The 21896-nt window shown below is 36.9% G+C and overlaps 1 protein-coding gene across 3 annotated transcripts in view; it reads left to right on the top strand.

The window, feature by feature from the left end:
- ICE2 (interactor of little elongation complex ELL subunit 2) overlaps window positions 1-20686 on the top strand; it is a 56397-nt gene extending 35711 nt beyond the window's left edge. For 2 of the 3 annotated variants that reach the window (XM_010339625.3, XM_010339626.3), the window contains 5 exons: window positions 2118-2247; window positions 8847-8931; window positions 11740-11790; window positions 15136-15394; window positions 20064-20686. In XM_010339625.3, coding sequence (XP_010337927.1) covers window positions 2118-2247; window positions 8847-8931; window positions 11740-11790; window positions 15136-15394; window positions 20064-20192 — 654 coding nt within the window. In that variant the 3' untranslated portion in view covers window positions 20193-20686. Of the gene's footprint in view, window positions 1-2117; window positions 2248-8846; window positions 8932-11739; window positions 11791-12535; window positions 15395-20063 lie in introns of those variants that run through there. The other variant, XM_074393849.1, reaches the window with a different exon arrangement.
- The last annotated feature ends 1210 nt before the right edge of the window (window positions 20687-21896 follow it).

Raw genomic sequence — 21896 nt, 5'->3', positions numbered from 1 at the left:
AGTGCTAAATTAAATAAATGATTACAAAATCCATACCCAGGAACTTTGGATAATTTCATAATATGTATTATTATTTGTCTCAGTTAACCAAGTATCCTGAGTACCTTATGTGAAAAATTGGAAGAGAACCAAGGAAAACTTTTACTTGGAGAGCCACTTATCAAGGGAAGAAAATAGTAAATTTTATAGAATGAAAATTTTGATTTTCCTTAAATTTTTAATTCAATTTTGGGACACTAAGGAAAGATGAAATGTTCAGGCCTCTTTTTCCCCCCGCTTCCTGGAGATGGCAGTAGAGTACATATAGAAATTAAAACTGGTTTTAGGACTTGGTTTTATAGATAGGGTAGTATTATCTAAGAAAATCTCCCGAAGTATTTGCTTTTCAGAAATGATATTTATTTTTAAATTTTAAAAAATATATGGAATTAACTGTTTCCCATTTCTGGTCCAGAATTGTGATCCTTTTTCTCAGTCAACTTTTTTCTCAACTTTGCTGTAAACTAGCTATGGGTCCTTGGGCAAATTTCATTCATTCTTTTTTCTAGAGAGACAAGAGTCCTGCTCTATTGCTCAGAAAGGAGTGCAGTAGCATGGTCATAGCTTACTGCCTCCTTGAACTTACGGGCTCAGCTGATCCTTCCACCTCAGCCTCCTGAGTAGCTAGGATTATAGGTATGTGCCACCATGCCTAGCTAGTTTTTTTTTTTTTTTTTAATTTGCTGTAGAGGCAGGGTCTTGCTATTTTTGTCCAGGCTAGTCCTGAACTCCTAACCTTAAGTAATTTTCCCACAGCCTCCCAGAGTGCTAGGATTACAGGCCTTAGCCACTGCCCCCAGTCTGAGCAAATTTCTTAACCTTCTGGGCCTTCATTTGTTTATCCCAACCTCCTATTTGCTCTAAAATTATGAAGAGACTAAATCATATGCAGATAACCATTTGCTAAAGAATTACACTGTAAAATGCTTTGAATGATAAAATTATCCTAATCACATTTAATTTTGTTTTAATTGAGAAGACACTAGAGGCCTAACTAAATTATGGTTCCTGGAACAATAGCTTGTTAGTAATATAAAACCTTGGGCTTTACCCCAGATTCTACATTTTATCAAGATCACCGGATTTCTTACATGTAGTTCAAAGGCAATCATGTGAAACACTGTTGATAACAAAAATAGTGGATTTGAATTGTTCTTAACACCACCATTGTGCCAAGCCCACTCTGCTACTTTGTGAAAATCAAGAATTAAGAAATACTGATGAAATATTTTTAAATCTATAAATGGTGACACCTTAGTATAATTTCAGAAATACTAGTTAGCTTTATCAGTGCAAGTAAGTACTTAAATCGTGTGTTTCTTTTTTGGCAAATGGAAATAGACTCCTGTTGAGAGTAGAGTTTTCTTTGAAAGTATGAGATAGCATAAGCACAGTGAACAACATGTATTTCTTTGCATATGCTCCCTTAGACTAGTAATAGGTACTGGTCTAAATTACTTATGTAGTGTGCTGACCAGTGACCTTGGATGGATAATTTGTCAGCTACTTCATGTCTGAAATAAAGCCTTTGATCATGAGAAACACAGGTGTTAATATAGGCATTAGTGCCCATTGCAGACTGAAACAAGCTGCTCAGAGTATTTGAGTCTGAGACAATGTGACTCATGCTTTAAAGGAGCAAAAGATTTCTACCTTTTTTATCCTCTTGAAAATGACTATTAGATAAAGAAGTCAGTGCTTCCCAGCATCTAGCTTTGAGCCTTTGGGCGACTAACTATGTATGATAGGCACTGTTCCAAGGATTCATTCAGGAAATGCTGTCATTCACATTCCCTCACAGAAATCAGATGCTGCCTGTGTGGGGAGTTGTGTTGATTTTGTTCAGAAATGGATATGGTAGGGAGGGATCGCTTATTCGTTCACCTTTTGCCACCAGACATTCTTCTATCCATCAGGCCTGAATGTATCCATCTTACTGTCTGAATCCTTCTGTAATTAAAAGGATGAAATAAGATTACCTGAAAGCACTTTGAAAGTGCCAAAGCTGTATAGGCAAATGTATTTACTATTAATAATAAATGAGTGGAGCTTTGAAAACATATAATCTTGCATTGCAGCAATTTCCAGTTTATGTACTGCCAAAAGTAGAGTATCAGGCTTGTTACGGAGTTGAAGCTCTGACTGAAAGTGAACTTTGTCGCTTATGGACTGAAAGTTTATTGCATTCCAACAGCTCATTCTATGTTGGTAAGTTATACAAAAGTCTTTATTCTCCTTTATAATTTCCTTGTACAACATACTTGTAAATTCAATTGTGAATACTTCTATTCTGTACTTTTTTACTTTAATTTTTATGTATGTATGTATTTATGTATTTTTAGACAGGGTCTCACTGTTGCCCAGGCTAGAATATAGTCATGTGATCATAGCTCACTGTAACTTCGAACTCCTGGCCTCAAGTGATCTTCCCACCTCAGCCTTCCCGTAGCTGGGGCTGCAGGCATGTGTTGCCATTCCCAGCTGATTTTTTGGTTTTTTCTTAAGATGGGGGTCTCATGTTGCCTAGACTGCTCTTGAACTTCTGGCCTCAAGCAATCCTCCTGCCTTAGCCTCCAAAAGCTCTAGGATTACAGGGATGACCTACCGTGCTGACCTATTTTAAAAACACTTGTTTAATAGTATAATCAAAAATACGTATTTGTTTTCTAAAACAAGCTTCTTTTAAGAGTACTATTTAATTGGTTATTTATTCATCTATAAGTTTATTTTGAAATTTTTGTATAATGACACTACTTTTTTTTTTTTTTTTTTTTTTTTTTTGAGACGGAGTTTCGCTCTTGTTACCCAGGCTGGAGTGCAATGGCGCGATCTCGGCTCACCGCAACCTCCGCCTCCTGGGTTCAGGCAGTTCTCCTGCCTCAGCCTCCTGAGTAGCTGGGATTACAGGCATGCGCCACCCTGCCCAGCTAATTTTTTGTATTTTTAGTAGAGACGGGGTTTCACCATGTTGACCAGGATGGTCTCGATCTCTTGACCTCGTGATCCACCCGCTTCGGCCTCCCAAAGTGCTGGGATTACAGGCTTGAGCCACCGCGCCCGGCTGACACTACTTTTAAAACCTCAAATATTTTGATGAAATGACTCCCCCCCCAACTTTTTTTTTTTTTTTTTAAATTTTGTGAGGGCATAGGGATTAGTCTGGAGTTTAGTTTGCATTGGCTCAGTTCATGTATCGTTAACATCCTCACATAATAGATTACTTGCTAGTCGTTACTGGTATTATTTCCTCCACGGGAATGTCTCATATCAAACATCTCAATGCATTCCATACATCTCTGTCCCTCCTGATCATCTCAGACTGCTCTTCCGCATAGTCTTTTTCATTCTATGACCTCTCAGCGCAGTCTTTTACTTCTCTGTGACTTGTTACTTTGTACTTTATTGTTCTCTCTTAACACCTATCCCTTCTTCCTGTTAGACAATAAACAGCTTAAGGTCAGACTCTGATAAAATTCTGTATTGAGCCTAATAAAATTCTGTGTTATTATAGTGCTTAGCATGGTTCCTTGTATGTAATAAATCCTGTGAGGGTGTTTTTCTTGCTTAAAGAAAGGTTATTCACTTAATATTTTTTTCCTGTTTTGGTTAATCAGTATTTTGTTTTCGTATTTTATGAGAGTATTAGATAATTGATTTATTCTTTCTGCTTAACTCAAAAAGGGAACTAGCTCAATGCACTGATTGGTAGTATACTGCCTCCTTCCTCCCTCTTCAACACATACTAGAAGTTTTTGTAGTAGTTTTCAGTCTGTAACCAGAATTTCCAGTGTTCCTCCAAAAGACCTCATACCAGCAATCTCAACATTTGCTACTTGAAAGGAGTTTGCCCCCCACATCCATTTTAGAAGAGGACCGAGTAAGACCTTGTGAGTGAGATTTCAAGTACTGACAGAGAATGGAGATTCATGGGAAAAAAAATTTTTGAGATTTGAGTTTTTTAAGTGTACAGTTTAACATCAGCTATCTGGATTACTTCTTCTTATTTTTAAAAATCCTAAGTAATCATTGCCCTGTGTACTGATTATTCTCTGTGAATCCTATCCACTTGTGAGCCTTTCATTTCAATATACAGAGGTAGTGTTTTTGGTTTCTGTGATAAGTGTTTGGTGAAAAACATATATTAATTGTCTGGTTGTAGGATTTTGGTTTGCTTTGTTTTTTTTTTTTTGTTTTTTTTTGGTATGGTTATGGGGGGATATGTTTTAAAATGCTATTTTAGAAGTGTCTGTGAGCTTTTGAATTTTTAAAAAAGTTTTTTAATATAAGAAAGTTGTTGAAGAAAATCACTTGAAAGGCTTGTAAAAGTGGAGATTGCTGGCCCCTACCCTGGAGTGACTTGATTCACTAGGTCTACATTGGGACCTGAGACTTTCTCAGGTGGTGCTGATGCTGCTTGTTTCGGGACCACGCTTGGAACATCAGTTCTGTAACTTATAGTCCCTTTTTCAAGTAGAGTAAACACACTTGTGATTTGTTTGTTTGCTTTGCTATAAACACGTTCCCATCTTTCCCTAGTTGAAGTACTCTATCTTTTCCCCATAAAAACTTTTAAGATTTACTTCTTTAGGACAAGTTCCCACATAGTCTCAACACAACTTCTGTATCCACCCTCTAATCCCATAATATTGATGAGTTTTATATAGTTGACATACAGGCAGTCGTCATTTAGTACACAGTTTCAATAAGCAAAAGTTTTAATTACGACATATATTAACAGTGTGTCATTACATAAAGTATAAGCTTCATTGCTGGCCTTTCAGTCTACAAATCACAGTAAATAATAGGCATATCATGATCAGAGACCAGTTATGTCACTTCTTTCAAAGTCTGTTTATAATTGGTTATTGTGTACCTGTTGAGCTCAGGCACAGAAAGCAACGTGTGCAGTTGTGTTGACTCTTTGTCTACCAGTGATAAACCCGTGTGATGTGTTACAAAAGTAGATAATCAGAAGAGAGAATTGGCCAACAAATATCAAAGCAAAGAAAGAAAAGGTGATACTGCCAGAAGTGAAACTTAAATGGAACATAAATGGAATTAGAGAAAATACAAGATAGTGGGAATGTTGGCTCTGCCGTTGTTCTAGAGACTAGATTTGCTGCCAGACGAAGTTAGTGAAAGGGAACTTATAAATGAAGAAGAAAGTGGTTGTGACATAAAGGAAGAACAAGTGACACTGGCATAAGATTTTACACTAGGCGGGGCGCGGTGGCTCAAGCCTGTAATCCCAGCACTTTGGGAGGCCGAGGCGGGTGGATCACGAGGTCAAGAGATCGAGATCATCCTGGTCAACATGGCGAAACCCCGTCTCTACTAAAAATACAAAAAATTAGCTGGGCGTGGTGGCGCGTGCCTGTAATCCCAGCTACTCAGGAGCCTGAGGCAGGAGAACTGCCTGAACCCAGGAGGCGGAGGTTGCGGTGAGCCGAGATCGCGCCATTGCACTCCAGCCTGGGTAACAAGAGCGAAACTCCGTCTCAAAAAAAAAAAAAAAAAAGATTTTACACTAAATGAACTCCTGAAGATGTTTCATGACATTGAAGGCACAAAGGATAGAGTTTTGGTTGCTGATCCTAACTCAGAAAGGAATGTTAACGGTTCGCCATGGCGTAGAAATGATGCATCAGGCCAGATGCGGTGGCTTATTCTTGTAATCCCAGCACTTTGGAAGACCAAGGTGGGTGGATCATTTGATGTCAGGGATTAAAGACCATCCTGGCTAACATGATGAAACCCTGTCTTCACTGAAAATACAAAAAATTAGCCGGACGTCAGTCATGTGCGTCTATAATCCCAGCTACTTGGGAGACTGAGGCAGGAGAATCGCTTGAGCCTGGGAGATGGGGGTTGTGGTGAGCTGAGATCGTGCCAGTGCACTGCAGTCTGGGTGACAGAGTGAGACCCTGTCTCAAAAAAAAAGAAAAGAAAGAAGATGCATCCTTCCTGTCACAAGTTCTGCAAGAAGGTAGCAAGCAAAAACTATTCAAACTGCTCTTGATTAATGTTTCATAAAGAAATAAAACCCTTTAATGTTTTGAATTAGTGTACTAAAATATTTTACTGTTCTGTTCATTTTCCTATACATTTATGATTGATAGAGAATTCATAGTGTTTTGACAAAAGATTTAAATGTAACGGAACAGTTGTAATTTTCCTCGTTGATTATTAAAATGGTAGAGTTTCAGCCTGTGGTCATTTTTATGGTCCCACAGTGCATGCAAAGCTAGGAGTACCTATACACATGAATATATGTGTATGCATGTATATGTCTATGTGCATATATGTGTGAATGAATGTATGTATATAAAGGTTTCATTTTCATTATGTGTATATTTTATTTGTAGTCTATAAAGCAGTGCTTTGCAACCTTGATGCGCATAAATATTTGTATGGTATACTGTAATATATAAGAGAAATTGCTCGTGGCTGAAAGGTAGCAGCCAGGAAGCTTTTCCCATCCCAAGCATTGCTTAGGTGTCTGAAGGGCTGAGGTGGTGATTATCTTAAGCACACATATATCTTATTTGAGACCTAAAGGTTAGAAGACTCCAGTGTTGAGAGTTGTGAACTCCTCGAGGAGGTAGATCCTCATAGCACTTAGTGTGGTATTATTCTCTGTATGGTTATTTTTGACAGACAGTATTTGTCATGTACCGTAAAACATACTTTTTAAAATGAATTGCTTTCAATAGGTAAGAGCTATTAGTTTTCCCAAAGACATAATCAGAAAACATCTAAAAGTTACTATGCTTAATACTCCCTTTCTGTGGTTATTAAATCCTTACGATGTGTCTTTCTTATTAGAAATGCCACTGTGTAATAAGTGTTATATATTATAAGTGCAGAGGTAAAACCTGGCATAAGAAATAAGTAGGTGTGTGGACAAACGAATTTGTTGTCATAGAAGGAAGGCATCTGGTAAAAATGTTTCTGTTTTTGTGAGCATAAAGCAAATGAAATGAAAGCGGACTTCGTAAGGAAATGAAAGATTAAATTATGTGCATTTTTAATTGTCCCAGTGATTGACATCAGCTTTCCAGGTAATTTGTTTTGATACCTAAACAATAAGAGTTAAAAAAAAAATTGTATTTTCAACATTGATACGTATTATATTCTCATCATGCTAGTTGATAGGTTTTTTTTGTTTTTTTTTTTGTTTTGTTTTTTGAGACGGAGTTTTGCTCTTGTTACCCAGGCTGGAGTGCAATGGCGCGATCTCGGCTCACCGCAACCTCCGCCTCCTGGGTTCAGGCAATTCTCCTGCCTCAGCCTCCTAAGTAGCTGGGATTACAGGCATGTGCCACCATGCCCAGCTGATTTTTTGTATTTTTAGTAGAGACAGGGTTTCACCTAGTTGATGTTTTTAACTATGGTACAATACATATGATTTTTGTCTTGACTTGATTATATAATACTTAACCCAGGACTATCTTTTATGTCACTTTTCATTGTTATATTTCAGGACCTTAGTATTAGCTCTCAGTCTGTTTTGTTTTAGAACATACGCATTACTTTTTAAAACAAAAGCATCATATTAAGAATTTGCTGTTTTGTTTTTTGGAATTCTAGATTCATACTGTGTTTGCTAAAAAAAAGTAGGACTTGGGGCCAGGCGTGGTCACTCACAGCTGTAATCTGAGCAGTTTGGGAGTCCAAGGCAGGCAGATTGCTTGAGGCCAAGAGTTCGAGACCAGCCTGGCCAGCATAATGAAACTCCATCTCTACCAAAAATCCAAAAAAAGAGCTGGGAGTCATGGTGCACAAACTGTAGTGCCAGCTAGTCAGGAGGCTGAGGCACAAGAATAGTTTGAACCCAGAAGGCCAAGGTTGCAGTGAGCCTAGCTTGCGCCACTGCACTATAGCCCAGGTAACACAGCAAGACTCTATCTCAAAAAAAAAAAAAAAGAAAGAAAGAAAAAGAAAAAGAAAAGAGAAAGAGAAAGTAAGACGGGCCAGGCATAGTGGCTGAAGCCTGTAATCCCAGCACTTTGGGAAGCTGAGGCAGGTGGATCACCTAGCTCAGGAGTTTGAGATCAGCCTTGCCAACATGGTGAAACCCAGTCTCTGTGTAAAAACACATAAAAATTGGCCAGATGTGGTGGCAGGCACCTGTAGCTCCTGGGCAGGCTGAGGCAGGAGAATTCTTAAACCCAGGAGATGGAAGTTGCAGTGTGCCAAGATCGTGAGATTGCATTTAGCCTGGACAACAAGAGTGAAAATTTGTCTCAAAAAAAAAAAAAGACTTCAAACATACTGCTTTGATTTTTTTTTTTTTTTTTAGCAGTGGGAAATCTTATGGTATGCTTTAATTTAAAATATTAGGCCAGATTTTTGTAATATGATTTTTATTAAAAGAACCAAGTGTCTTAGAAAGCCCCAGGTTATACATGTGATTTTATCTGCCTGTTTTGATAATAGGTATGTATTTCTCCTCACAAACACCATAAAAATGTAACTTTAGTAGGAATTAGAAACACTAATACTTTGACAGTTGTTCATAAATTGTAGGCTTTGAAATGATTTTGTATGTGTGTACATGTGTAAACTTTTATATATATTCAGCAGATATTTTAGAATGAATATATTTTATAATCTGAATTGTGTCATTTTAAAATACAGCTTTGCCTAAAACTGAATAAAACATGTATTTCTCCTTTTAAAATGCAGAATTTCTTTACAGTCATTAAAATTTGTGAAAGCATTTTTAAGGAGACAGGAGAACTTGGTTTTTTGTTTTCTAAATACTGCAATTGATTATTCTTTTAAAATTTGATATTTAATTTTAGGGCATATCGATGCATTTACTTCAAAGCTTTTTCTACTGGAAGAAATTACTTCAGAAGAATTAAAAGAAAAGCTTTCAGCACTCAAGTAAGAAAATTTACTTTGTGGTGAGAATTGAAAAACTTGTTAATGTGATCATTAATTTTCCTTTATCTCTAAATACTGGTTAAGCTTAAATTGCTTTGAAGACTTTTAATCCTTTTATGTATAGAGGTCTTATTGAACCCAGTTTTGATTTCTCTTGTTTTTGTATTTTGTTATTTTGAGACAATCTGATTTTGTCACCTAGGCTGGAGTGCAGTGAGTGGTGTGATCTCGGCTCACTGCAACATCTGCCTGTCTGGTTCAAGGGATCCTCCCACCTCAGCCTCCTGAGTAGGGACTACAACCGTGCACCACCATACCCAGCTCATTTTTGTATTTTTTTGTAACTATGGGATTTCCCCATGTTGCCTGGGCTGGTCTCAAACTCCTGAACTCAAGTAATGTGCCTGCCTTAGCCTCCCAAAATGCTGGGATTACAGGCATAAGCCACCATGCCTGGCCAGCAGTATGTTTTGTTTTGTTTTTGTTTGTTTATTGATATATTTATAAGAGTTATACATGTTTTGGGGATACATGTGATACTTTAATACCCATATATGATGTATAATAATCAAATCAAGGTAATTGGAATATCCTTCACCTTAAACATTTATCTTTGTGTTAGGAACAGTACAATTCTTCTAGGTATTTTAACATATACAGTAAATTATTATGAACTACGATTTCCCTGCTATACTATTGAATATTAGAAGTTAGTTCTCTTGTTTAGCACCTTAACCTTCTTCTCATTCCCCCACCTGTTTCCTTCCCAGTCATTTGTAACTATTCTTCTGTACCTCCATGAGATCTACTTTTTTAGCTTCTACATAGGATTGACAGTGTGCAGTATTTGTCTTTCTGTGCCTGGCTTATTTAACTTAATATAATGACTCCCAGTTCTATTCATGACGCAAATAACAGAAATTTGTTTCTTTTATGGCTGAATATATTCCATTATGTTTGGGGGTTGGAGGTGTGGGGGTGGGGGTGTGTTTGTCACGTCTTTATTCATTCATCCATTGGTGGAGCCCAGACTCAATTTGTGATTTGTTTATATTATCTCCGTCTCCAAATTCAGTATAATGCCAGTAGCACCAGCCTTTCTATGTAAGACAAGGGATGCTAGAGCCAAAGTAGCCACCATGCATGGGAAGCAAACATTTTACTCCATTATAGGTAAGGGAAAGAATAGTATAGTCTAACTTCTCAAAGTTTGCCCTTCTACCAAGTAGTATTATACAGGTGACTGAAATGAATTTTTTGTACTCAGAACTCTAAATGTCTAAATGCAAAGGAGAATCTCTTGAGTATTATCTCATTTGCATCTCACAGCTTCCTAGGAAAGGCTGGTAGTAGTGTGATGTCCATTTTATATATGAGGAAATATTCGAGTGGTATACATCAGAGCACAAGGCTAAGTTGGTTATAGCCTTGGAAGTTAATATGTTTGATTCCTACTTAGGATGGGAAAGGATTCTGAATTCTACTAGCTGCATAATTTCAGCTTTCCCAGGCTTAACATAGTATTTTAAGGGTCCCAGATCCAAAGCTGAACTCTCCACTTATACTTCACTGCGTCTGCTTGTATTACAAGAACTGCTTTTCTTGAACAGTAACTTTGTTTTTTTACAAATGTGAATAGAAAAGCTTTTCCATACCTTACTCTCCACCTGCCTTACTTTTCCCAGTGAAAACCATTTTTTATAAAAACAAGGAGGTCAGGCACAGTGGCTCATGCGTATCCGAGCACTTTGGGAGGCTGTGGCGGGCAGATCACTTGAAGTCAAGAGTTCAAGACCAGCCTGGCCAAAATGGCGAAAACCCATCTGTACTAAACATACTAGCCAGGTGTGGTGGTAGGCACCTATAATTCCAGCTACTTGGGTGGTTGAGGCAGGAGAATCACTTGAATCCAGGAAGCAGAGGTTGTAGTAAGCTGAGATCATGCCATTGCACTCCAGCCTGGCCACAGAGATCTCAAAAAAAAAAAAAGAGAATGACTTTAGGTCTAGAAGAATTACTAAAGAAATGTTTAAAATAATATCTGTATTTTATTTCCCATTAGCTATCCTGTCCTGTGTTAGGGGCTTCTCTGTCATCACAGGTTTAACAGACCAATTTTTTTTTGGAAGCTAATTCACCGCCGCCTCTAAAAGACAAACTCTTTTGCATATTGGCTCTACTAAAGACCTCTTAGCATTTTTTTAAAGTATATAATATGAACATGTAGTAGTGATCTCTTTACCACTGCTCTGACTGACAAAAAGCCAAATATGATAATGAAAGGAAATTGTGAAATGGCAAAAATTGGCTGGACACCGTGGCTCACGCCTGTAATCCAAGCACTTTGGGAGGCCAAGGCAGGTGAATCACCTGAGGTCAGGGGTTTGAGACCAGCCATGCCAACATGGTGAAACCCCGTCTCTATTAAAAATACAAAAAAATCAGCTGGTCATGGTCGCATGTGCCTATAGTCCCAGCTACTTGAAAGGCTGAGGCAGGAGAATCACTTGAACCTAGGAGGTGGAGGTTACAGTGAGCGGAGATCCCCACCACTGCACTCCAGCCCAGGTAACAGACAGAGCAGGACTCTGTCTCAAAAAAAAAAAAAAAGGAAAGAAAGGAAATGGCAAAAACTAAGTAAAATTATAATGTAATTTATATAGAAATAGGTTTCAGTGTTCTTTGTTTTACATTATGTCATCTGTTTTTGTTGTTGTTATCGAGAGCATTTTTCAGCCTGAGGAGCTGTAATTGCTACAAGTAAGTTTCCTACAGTTTAATTTCACATGAATTTCTTTTGTTTATTAGGATTTCCAATTTATTTAACATCCTTCAACACGTTCTAAAGAAATTAAGTAGGTAAGTATTTTTTAGGCATTTTTCTTTGGTAGATCTGATTTTCTTAGATGAAAATTCTTAGAAACTTTGAAAATATGCTGTTAGGAATAGAGAGAAAATAACCTAGAAATGCAAAAATTACTCTGTCAGATAAGAAAATTTATATTGTAAAAATATAAAACAAAATATTCTAAAATTATAAATACCATAGTATCTGGCTTTAATGAGCTTACAATTACATTTTCCTGTCAGTCTATTATTGTATGAATTTTCTGTTGCACCTATAACCCATTGCCACTAACTTGGTGACTTACAACACAAATTTATTCTTTTTGGTTCTGGAGGTCAGGAATCCAAAATCAGTTTTACTGGGTAAAAGTCCAGGTGTCAGCGGGTCCTTTCTGGAGTCTGAAGAAAGAATCATTTCTTTACGTTTTTCAGTTTCTAGTGACCACCTGTATTCCTTGACTTGTGGGTCTTTCCTCCATTGTCAGGGCATGTCACTCAGATATCTGCCTCCTCGTCACATTGCCTTCTCCCCTTTTGTGGTAAAATCTTCCTCTGCCTACCTTTTATAAGGTCCCTGGTGATTACTTTTGGCCTGCTCACATAATTTAGGATAATCCCCTCATCTCAAAATTCTTAATTTAATCACATTTGCAGAACCATTAAATGTAATATAGTCACAGGTTCTGGAGATTAGGATATGGACATCATGGGGGGACCATTATTCAGCCTACCATAGCTATATTATTTTCACTTTCAGGATAAAGAAAAACACAGAGCTGGCCGGGCGCGGTAGCTCACACTTGTAATCCCAGCACTTTGGGAGGCCGAGGCGGGTGGATCACGATATCAGGAGTTCGAGACCAGCCTGACCAACATGTAGAAACCCCGTCTTCCCTAAAAATACAAAAATTAGCTGGGCATGGTGGTGTGTGCCTATAATCTCAGCTATTCAGGAGGCTGAGGGAGGAGAATTGCTTTAATCCCAGAGGCAGTGTTGCGGTGAGCCAAGATCACGTCACTGCAGTCCAGCCTGGGCAACAGAGCGAGATTCTGTCTCAAAAGAAAAAGAAAAGAAAAAGAAAGAACATAGAGCTAAATGAACAGTCATTTAGGTCCATTGCAAGTCTTAGAATATAGATCAAGGTATTTCCCCTTGATCATTTATCAAACTGTTTTGTTATATGAATGTTTGCATTCCTTATCTTCTGCCCTTACTGAAGGATAAACTTGAAAACAACTTGAATCTGAACTTAAGGTCGCAATCTCAAAGTCCTAGTTCTGAAGAACTCTATTGTACCACTTGATGTCAGTTTTCTTATTTGTAAAATGATGGTGTCAAGTGCAATAATTTCCTAGGGACTTTTCAGTTCTTATCTCTGATGATGTCACAGGATTTTTATTTCATGTGTTCTCTTCTGCATGTTACATACAATGCTTATGCATGAAATTTGCCAGATGAGTTTTGAAATTTTATTATCAATGTGTTATTTAGTTTGTGTATTAGCTTTATATTATGGCTATAACAAATCACCACAAAGTTAGTGTCATAAATCAACACAGATTTATTGCTTTGCAGTTCTCAAGTCAGAGGTCTAACAGGGCTTACTGGGTTAAAATCAGGGCATTTGCAAACTGCATTCCTTTCTGTAGACTCTGGGAAGATCTGTTCCTTGCCTTTTGTATCTTCTAGAGGCCACCTGCATTCCTTTTCCTTGGCTTGTAGCTCTGTTCCTCAATCTTCAAAGTTACAAAGGCAAGTTGAGTCGTTCTCACATCACATCTCTCTGAACTTGCACAGTCACATCTCCCTCTGAGTCTCTTCTGCCTTCTCCTTCCATTTTTAAGTGCTCTTGTGATTACAGTGGATAATCTCGTAAAATCTGACCATTTTAAAGTCAATTGATTAGCAACCTTAATTCCATCTGCTACCCTAATTTATTTTTGCCATGTAACATATTTGTAGGTTCTGAGTTTGGAACATAAACATTTTTAGGAGGCCATTATTCCGCCTACCATTGTTTATATTTATCCATGTACATTAGACGTGTACAGCACTTAATAAGATACTCTTTCTTAGAGTATCTTTCATTTTCCATGAATTAAATATTAATATATTATTGTGTAAACCAAAGCTTTCTTCATTTTTAGTGGAAGTATTTAAGATACATGATTTTCATTGATTAAAGCTCAATCTTTGAAATGTTATTCCTACTATCAAATAATTTATTATTCATTTCTTTATATGGAAATATGAAAGTGATTGGGGAAAAATTCAGAGGATACAAGTAATTGTCTAACACCTATTTTCAGTTTAAAAATTAAAGAAATTTAAAATTAATTTAAAATTTAAAAAATCTAATTTACTAGATTTATAGGCAAATCTGTGTACCTAAGTATGATAAATCTTTATTCTTTAATATATTGTGGGAAAGAACAGTGTTCTCCGTAACATCGTTGATCCAGAGGATTGTGTATCCCCAAGAAAGCACAATATATTTATTCATATCCCTTTGGTTCTTTATGATGATACACTGAAATATTTAAAGCTTTCTAAGGAGAAAAGGAAAATGTGGACTTGATGTTTAACATAGCTGGTTGTTGGTATAGTAGAGGATCGTGATTAAGGGTGTGGCCTGTGGAGTTCAAATGTCTGGGTTTATATCTAAGCCTACACTTAGAACATTGGGCAAATTGCTTAGCATCTCTAACTTGTTTGTTTATCACCTTAAATTAATAGGCCTTGAAGGTTTATTGTGGAAGATCTAATGAGAAAATCGATGTGAAGTCATACTATAGTAGTTAGCTCATAATAAACATTCTGTACCTGCTAGCTGCTATTGCTTCTGTTATCCTCATAGCACCTCGTGTTGTATTATGTATGTTTACATTGACTCTTTCTTCCGCTTTATTTTAAACTACTCAGTGCAGCAACATGTCACCTTCACTTTTGTATCTAGTCCATCTATCTATTATTGGATACAAAGTAGTTTCAGTGTTAAATGAATGAAAATGCTGTAGGAATGCTTTTCAGTGTAGATATCTATAAATATCTAATCCATGGATTAGAGAATTAGGCACACTATTTGTTGCCCATTAAATGAAAACTTACAAATTGATATAAAAGTAAAAAGGAAATGATCAACTATTCTGAACTTTGGAATAAGAATTAAAATTAGTTGCCTAAAAAGCATAAAATTAATTTTAAAGATTTCTTAAATCTTATTTTGTCATAAAAGTTTTTTTAGGGGTGGTGTGATCTTCACATAAGTTTCAATTTTACTAATGGATTATGATTAAGAAAGTGCTGTTGAAATTGACATGGTGAGCCACTGGTTGAGTTTCATTGTGTGGATTTAGCTTGCAGGAGGGTTCCTACTTGTTATCTCATGCAGCAGAAGATTCTTCACTCCTGATCTATAAGGCCTCTGATGGAACATTTACTAGGACGGCATACAATTTGTATAAAACACATTGTGGTCTTCCTGGTATACCTTCCAGTCTGTCAGTTCCCTGGGTTCCATTAGATCCCAGCCTGTTATTACCATATCATATCCATCATGGAAGAATACCTTGTACTTTTCCACCTAAATCACTGGATACCACAACACAACAAAAGGTAAGATCTTTTTTGAAGTTAAAAGTTTCATTAGGTTGTTTATTATTTATCTATTTCACTGACTATACTATGTTTCAACCTGATGTTCTCATTGCCATATTAATCACAGCACCAATCTAAAAGCAACGTCCGTAGGAAAGGTAAAGTTGTACACTGTACTGAGTCCAGTCTTCATGGTAGTTGAACTTTTTATTTTTGTAAGATTTTTAAGTCCAATAAAAAAGACTCTCTTAGCTTGAACAGTAGGTATATGGGTAAGGCATCCACATAGTTGAATCCTTATATTCCTATGAAAACCAAAGTGGTGGATATTTTTGTAATTTTTGTTTATGTATACTGGGTTTCATTTCATTAAGCATTCCAGGCAATTTGCAGAAGAGCACATGTAATAAAATTACGATATAATTAAACATTGTTAATTTGGATGAGGTAAAAGAAGTATTAGTAGTTTGTTAAAATACAGCTAAAGTATTAAGGACCTAAATTGTGTTTTGCTAAGTAGGATGTAACTTAGTACTTACTGAATTACAATAAATATTACTCTCTTTATAGAATTTTTACCAGAAATAGCAGTTGAATGACATTATCTGAAACTTATAAAGCCATAGCTAGAGATAGTCTCTACTATGTCACTCATTCTGTGTATTGTGTAAGAAATTCCAATTTGAGTTTAGTTTTAAGAAAAGTTTTGCTCTTGAGTGGGTGCGGTGGCTTACGCCTGTAATCTCTGTACTTTGAGAGGCCAGGGCAGGTGGATCACTTGAGCTCAGGAGTTTGAGACCAGCCTGGCCAACGTGGTGAAATCCCATCTCTGCCAAAAATAAAAAAATTAGCTGGGCGTTGTGGTGAGACGCTTGTAATCCTAGCTACTTGAAAGGCTGAAGCAGGAGAATGGCTTGAACCTGGGAGGTAGAGGTCGCAGTGAGCCAAGATCACTCCACTGCCCTCTAGCCTGGGTGACAGAGTGAGACTCTGTCTCAAAAAAGAAAAGAAAAATAGTTTGGCTTTCTACAAATGATTCTGAATGTGTTCAAGAGACAATCTAGTGTATTTTCCTTACGTACTGCCAAAAGTCTTTGAGTCAAAATTGTCTGAGTTACTATCTTTTCATTATGGTTGCCCCAGAGCATCTATCGCTTGTGTATTCTTCCTTTTTACTGTCTGTATTATGCTGAATTAATTTGTAAATGTCCTCAGATCCTTGTGAGAAATAGTTGGAATGCAAATACTGAGGATTTTTAAATAATTTAAAGTAAACAGAGTTGTTTGTTTATGTCTCTTAGTTCTCCACCCTAAGTTACTGTTTGGGAGTATCCTTGTACATTCCTACTTAGCTTTGGCCAAGAAAGTATAAATGTTAACAAGTTGGGACAAGTGAAAGAATGGAGAAAGTTACTTGTGAGCATTTTAAGCTATTTTATCTACAGTTTTGGTTGTCTGTTTCCAGTTTAATATAAGTAGCCATTTTTATAACCTAAGGAAAAATTTTCTTAAGTAACTTAAAAATAATCGAAGAACTATTTTTGAAGGATCTGTGTTTTTCTAGGAGAATGATTTCCTTTTAATTTAGAAACACTGATTATAGTCTCTCACCTATAACATATAATTCTGTGTGGGGGTGGCTTGTTCCTTTTTACTGAAAATGAACAGTTTAATACCTTAAAACTGAATGACTTTAAGTGAAAGGAGAAATGTATTATGTGTGTACAAGGTGTTTCTAAAAAGATGAGTAATATACTTGTATAGACTGACACTAAAATAGTGTTATATGCTTATGCTTTGGGAATACTTTAATGATTTGATTTTTAAACTAATGTGCTTTAAAATGTGCTTAAGTATAGTAAGAAAACAATTTATACTCACGTATCACTTAATGACAGGGATACATTCTGAGAAATGCATTGTTAGGCAATTTTGTTGTTGTGTAAATACTGTACTTATACAAACCTAGATGGTATAGCCTACTACACACCTAGGCCGTATGGTATAACCTATCGCTGTTAGGTAGACTACAGACCTGTGTAGCATGTTACTATACTGAATACTGTACGCAGTTGTAATATACTGGTAAGTATTTGTGTATCCAAATGTAGACAAGATAATGCATTGCACTGTTATGTTCTAACAGCTGTGACATCACTAGATGATAGAAATTTCTCAGCTCCATTATAATCTTTTGGGAATACTGTTGTATATGCAGCTCATTTTGACCAAAATGTGACTGTATTTGGAAAAGGAGAAATGCCATATGTTCACAGTTTGGCCACATATTATCAATTACATGTATGTCACAGAGTGTACTTCATGCATTCAGTCCAGGAACAAATACTTAGCGAGATTATCCAGGCCCAGGCTATGGTATACCCCAGCATTAGGTACAGTGGACAATTAGATAACTAATACTTGGTTTGATATATTTTTGAAAACCAGTAGAAAGCTTTTGGTTATCGGCTCGCCTCCCCACGATCTAGCCCTGTATTTGAAAGGAATTACCCCATCCTCCTCCCTACCTCCTAGCCAGGCCACGGGAATGGGCATTCTAGTCCCGACCCAGCTAAGCACAAATAGGGGTTCTAGCCCTATTTGTGGAAATATACATATTTCAGGAAATATGTATATTTCCTGAAAAATACATATTTCAGGAAACTAGGAAAGTAAGACCTATATAAAATAAAAATTATCTGCATATTTTCATGGTATAAAAATTTGTTCACATGTTCCCCTCTAATGTGATCCCATAGTCACAAGTCCACTTGAATTCTGATCGCATCCTTGTATAGTGCCTTTGGTACTTACAATGAGAGATAAGCCAGTAGAGCCTGCATCTGCCTCCCTACTGCATCAGGTAGAGATATTTAAGGGTCCCGTTTGCTTTCTGCTTTTGACTTTTACTTTTAGTCTTCCAGCAGCTTCACACTTAACTCTTTTTCTCCTTCTGTAGCTTCTGTAATAAACATTCATTTTACACATTCAAACACATACAGTCTTGCAATGGAAGTTTTCAAAATGCTTGCTTTTCTCAAAGATTTTAATAGATAGAATTAGTGTGACCAGTATACCTTTATAGGAAATAACAGCTGAATGAGGAATGGCATAGATCATCTAAAAATTGCAGCACTTTTCTAATCAGCATATTACAAAAATTTATCAGATTCAGACAGACAAATCTCTACTCACTTTATATTTTTTTTTATATTTTACATGTAAATGTAAACCAAAAAATGCTTTTTAAAGGGACGGTAGATATTAAATAAGGGAAGCCAGAGTCTGATCCATTCCCAGTGAGACTGTAACTCCTTGGAGAAAATGCCAGTAGTATTTCTGTTGGGCTAGCATTATGAGAGAGTGCTTGGAGTTATACTATCACCTAGCAATCCCAGGCCTGAAATTCACTGGACAGGATATGAAGAAATAGGAAGAGAGCAAGGTAGCTAGGGAAAATAAAGGCAGATTTGGGCAGGTTCTGTGGAAATGTTTTCAGGCTATACAACTTTGGTCCTCTGTGTGATCTTGCCTTCTCCATTACTACTCTTTAAAAAAAAAAAAGCTTGCTATGTTCTCTCAGGGGCCAGCCTGGTGACAGCATTTCCAGATCTCATCTTTAACATGACTGCATAGCAAGGGATTGTGTCTGTTCTTATAGACCACCTTGGCTGGGTGTGGTACCTTATGCCTACAATCCCAGCATTTTGGGAGGCCGAGGCGGGCAGATTGCTTGAGGTCAGAAATTCCAGACTAGCCTGGCCAACGTGGTGAAACCCCATCCCTACTAAAAATACAAAAATCAGCCAGGCATGGTGGTACACACCTTTAATTCCAGCTACTTGGAGTCTGAGGCAGGAGAATCACTTGAACCCAGGAGGTGGAGGTTGCAATGAGCAGAGATTGTACCATTGCACTCCAGCCTGCGCAACAGGGCGAGACTGTCTCAAAAGAAAAAAAAAAATAGACCATCTATCTTTGTGTGAGCTAGAAAGTGAGGGTAAGGAAGGGTAAATTTGAAGGCAGAACCACAGCAGAGTTTATTCCCCCACTCCAATCTCCCTCTTCCCCTTCGCCCATCTTCCGTATTCCCCCTTCCAGTTTTTTTTTTTTTAACCCCTTTTCTTATATCTTTCTTGCTTTCTTGCTCTTTTTTTCTTCTTCCCTCTTGGACTTTTTCTTAATCTTCATTATCTTTCCTCATTTTCTTTCCTTTTCTTCCCTACCCTTCATATTGTCTTTCCTGTTTGTCCATGTGATTTCTTCTCCCTCTTTACCACCTCTTACCTTCTTGTATTTCCTTTTTCTCCCTCCCTATTCACTTCTTCCTTTTTCTTGTCCTTCGGTTTAATTGTTGCAAACATGTCACTCAAAAGGCCTGTCATTCCCTTGATTTCTAATTTATCATGTCAACCTCTAATAAATTTAATAGAGAATAGTTTCCCCATTCACTTTTCTCCCCATCTACTCAGATCTATCCCCTTCTCTGATGGTTATTTTGAAGTTTAGTGCTTTAAAAATGTGTCAGATTAAAACTTGTTTAGAAACAGCCAGGTAGCTGGAAATTAAAAGTATGTAAGAGATCATTTGCAGGATGGTTAATACATGTGTAAGTACTACAGAGTTGACTGTATATAAGTACGTTGTAGATGCATTAGGCTATTCTGTTCTCTGCTTCATCTCTTAGGTTGGTGGAACAAGAATGCCTACACGCAGCCACAGGAATCCAGTTACCATGGAAACCAAAAGCAGTTGCTTGCCTGCTCAGCAAGTTGAAACTGAAGGAGTGGCTCCAAATAAAAGAAAAATAACTTGAGGACTGTACCATGGAAAATTAAATTTTAAAAAGTAACAGTTATAACAGTGTTTAATTTAGAAAAATATGAGGGGAAATATGACTAAAAGATCAGAAGGCAAGACGAACATTTTTCCTATAGTATCCTCAAGAGTTCTTAGAGTGCCTTGAAAAAATACATTGGCTATGTGAAGGAGTGTTTCAACTAAAATGGAATGTTATGCTTGCCACCTTTAAAGTCTGAGGAGAATCTTGATACGTTTTAACATATTCATGGCAGGGAAATATATAAAGAAGAAAAATATTTTTACATTAAACCTTTTCTAAAAATTGTAAATATAAATATAATTTGCTTTTTTACCAAGAACAACACTTAACATTATGTATTGTTAGTTATATTGCCAGTCTATTGAGACTGACTCAAAAGGTTAAACATTGCCACTGTTGGAAGATAAGTTTTTATATACTTTAAAATGATGAATGTTGCAGTTTAATAAAGCTAATACATTTAAAAACCTGGTCAAATTCCATTACAGAAGCCAAAAATTAAAACTCCCTGCCTCTGAAAAGTCAGATTACAATCTTCTTGTTTGGCAACCATCAGTGTGTTTTTTTAAAAAAAAAGGTGTTTTTTTTTTTTTTTTTTTTTGGTGATATAACATGTTTGATGACAGATCTCCCTCTGTCTTTACCTAGATTCAAGCTAAGTGTTGAAATATGCTGCTGAAAGCAAAGAAATGAATTTGGTTTCCAGAAAAAAAGCCAGTATCTTTCCTCCAGTGGACAAGGTTAATGTGTAAAGCATAAGCTGTTTTTATCCTCATCTATACTGATTGATTTAAATTTTCTGGGCCTGCAGATTAATTCAGAAGAGGTTATAATCAGCTGATGTTGCTGTAGCAAATTTGGACTTAAGAAACAACAGGCAGGGCTGGGCACGGTGGCTCACACCTTAATCCCAGTACTTTGGGAGGCTGAGGTCGGAGGATCACTCAAGTCCAGGAGTTCGAGACCAGCCTGGGCAACATAATGAGACTTCATCTCTACAAATAGTAAAAAAGTTAGCTGGGTGTGGTGGTGTGCGCCTATAGTCCCAGCCACTCAGAAGGCTGAGGCAGAAGAATTGCTTAAGCCCCGGAAGTTGAGGCTACAGTGGGCCATGATCGCTGTACCACAGTACTCAACTTGAGTATCAGAGGGTTGACCCTGTCTCCAAAAAAAGAAAGAAAGAAAGGACAGACTTGTTTAATCTTTAGAACCTTAAACTAAAATTTTCAGAAATTATGTATGTCATTTGTAAAATACAAGTTTTGCAATCCTAGATAATTGCTTTGCGTTGAAATCTTTTAGCTATTCCATGTTAAAGAATGGCTATTTTTTTTGCCTAATTGCTAAGAAATTAGACCTAAAAATCTCCTCACATATCGTAACAGTTGAAAATACTTGTCTTTAACTACCAAGTTTTGTTTCATTTAATTTTTTTTATTATAAAACATTTTTAAGTTATTTAAGAAGTAATTATTAGTAAAATTGTACCTTGATAAATTGTTTTCTCTTCCTGCCATTCCCTTTTTTTAAACACTGAGTTTTTTGTTCTTTAAGCTGCATATTTGGGAAATGTTTTGGTTGTGAATCATTTGGCAGTGAGCCAAGGGAGAGGCAGGGATTCCCTTGGAATGTGCTCTCTTACTTTTTCCGTTTCTTTATTTCTAATGCGCACTTGTG

Source organism: Saimiri boliviensis, chromosome 2 (assembly GCF_048565385.1).
Source record: "Saimiri boliviensis isolate mSaiBol1 chromosome 2, mSaiBol1.pri, whole genome shotgun sequence".
Classification (NCBI taxonomy): Eukaryota; Metazoa; Chordata; class Mammalia; order Primates; family Cebidae; genus Saimiri; species Saimiri boliviensis.
This window is presented reverse-complemented; position numbering and strand designations above follow the sequence as displayed.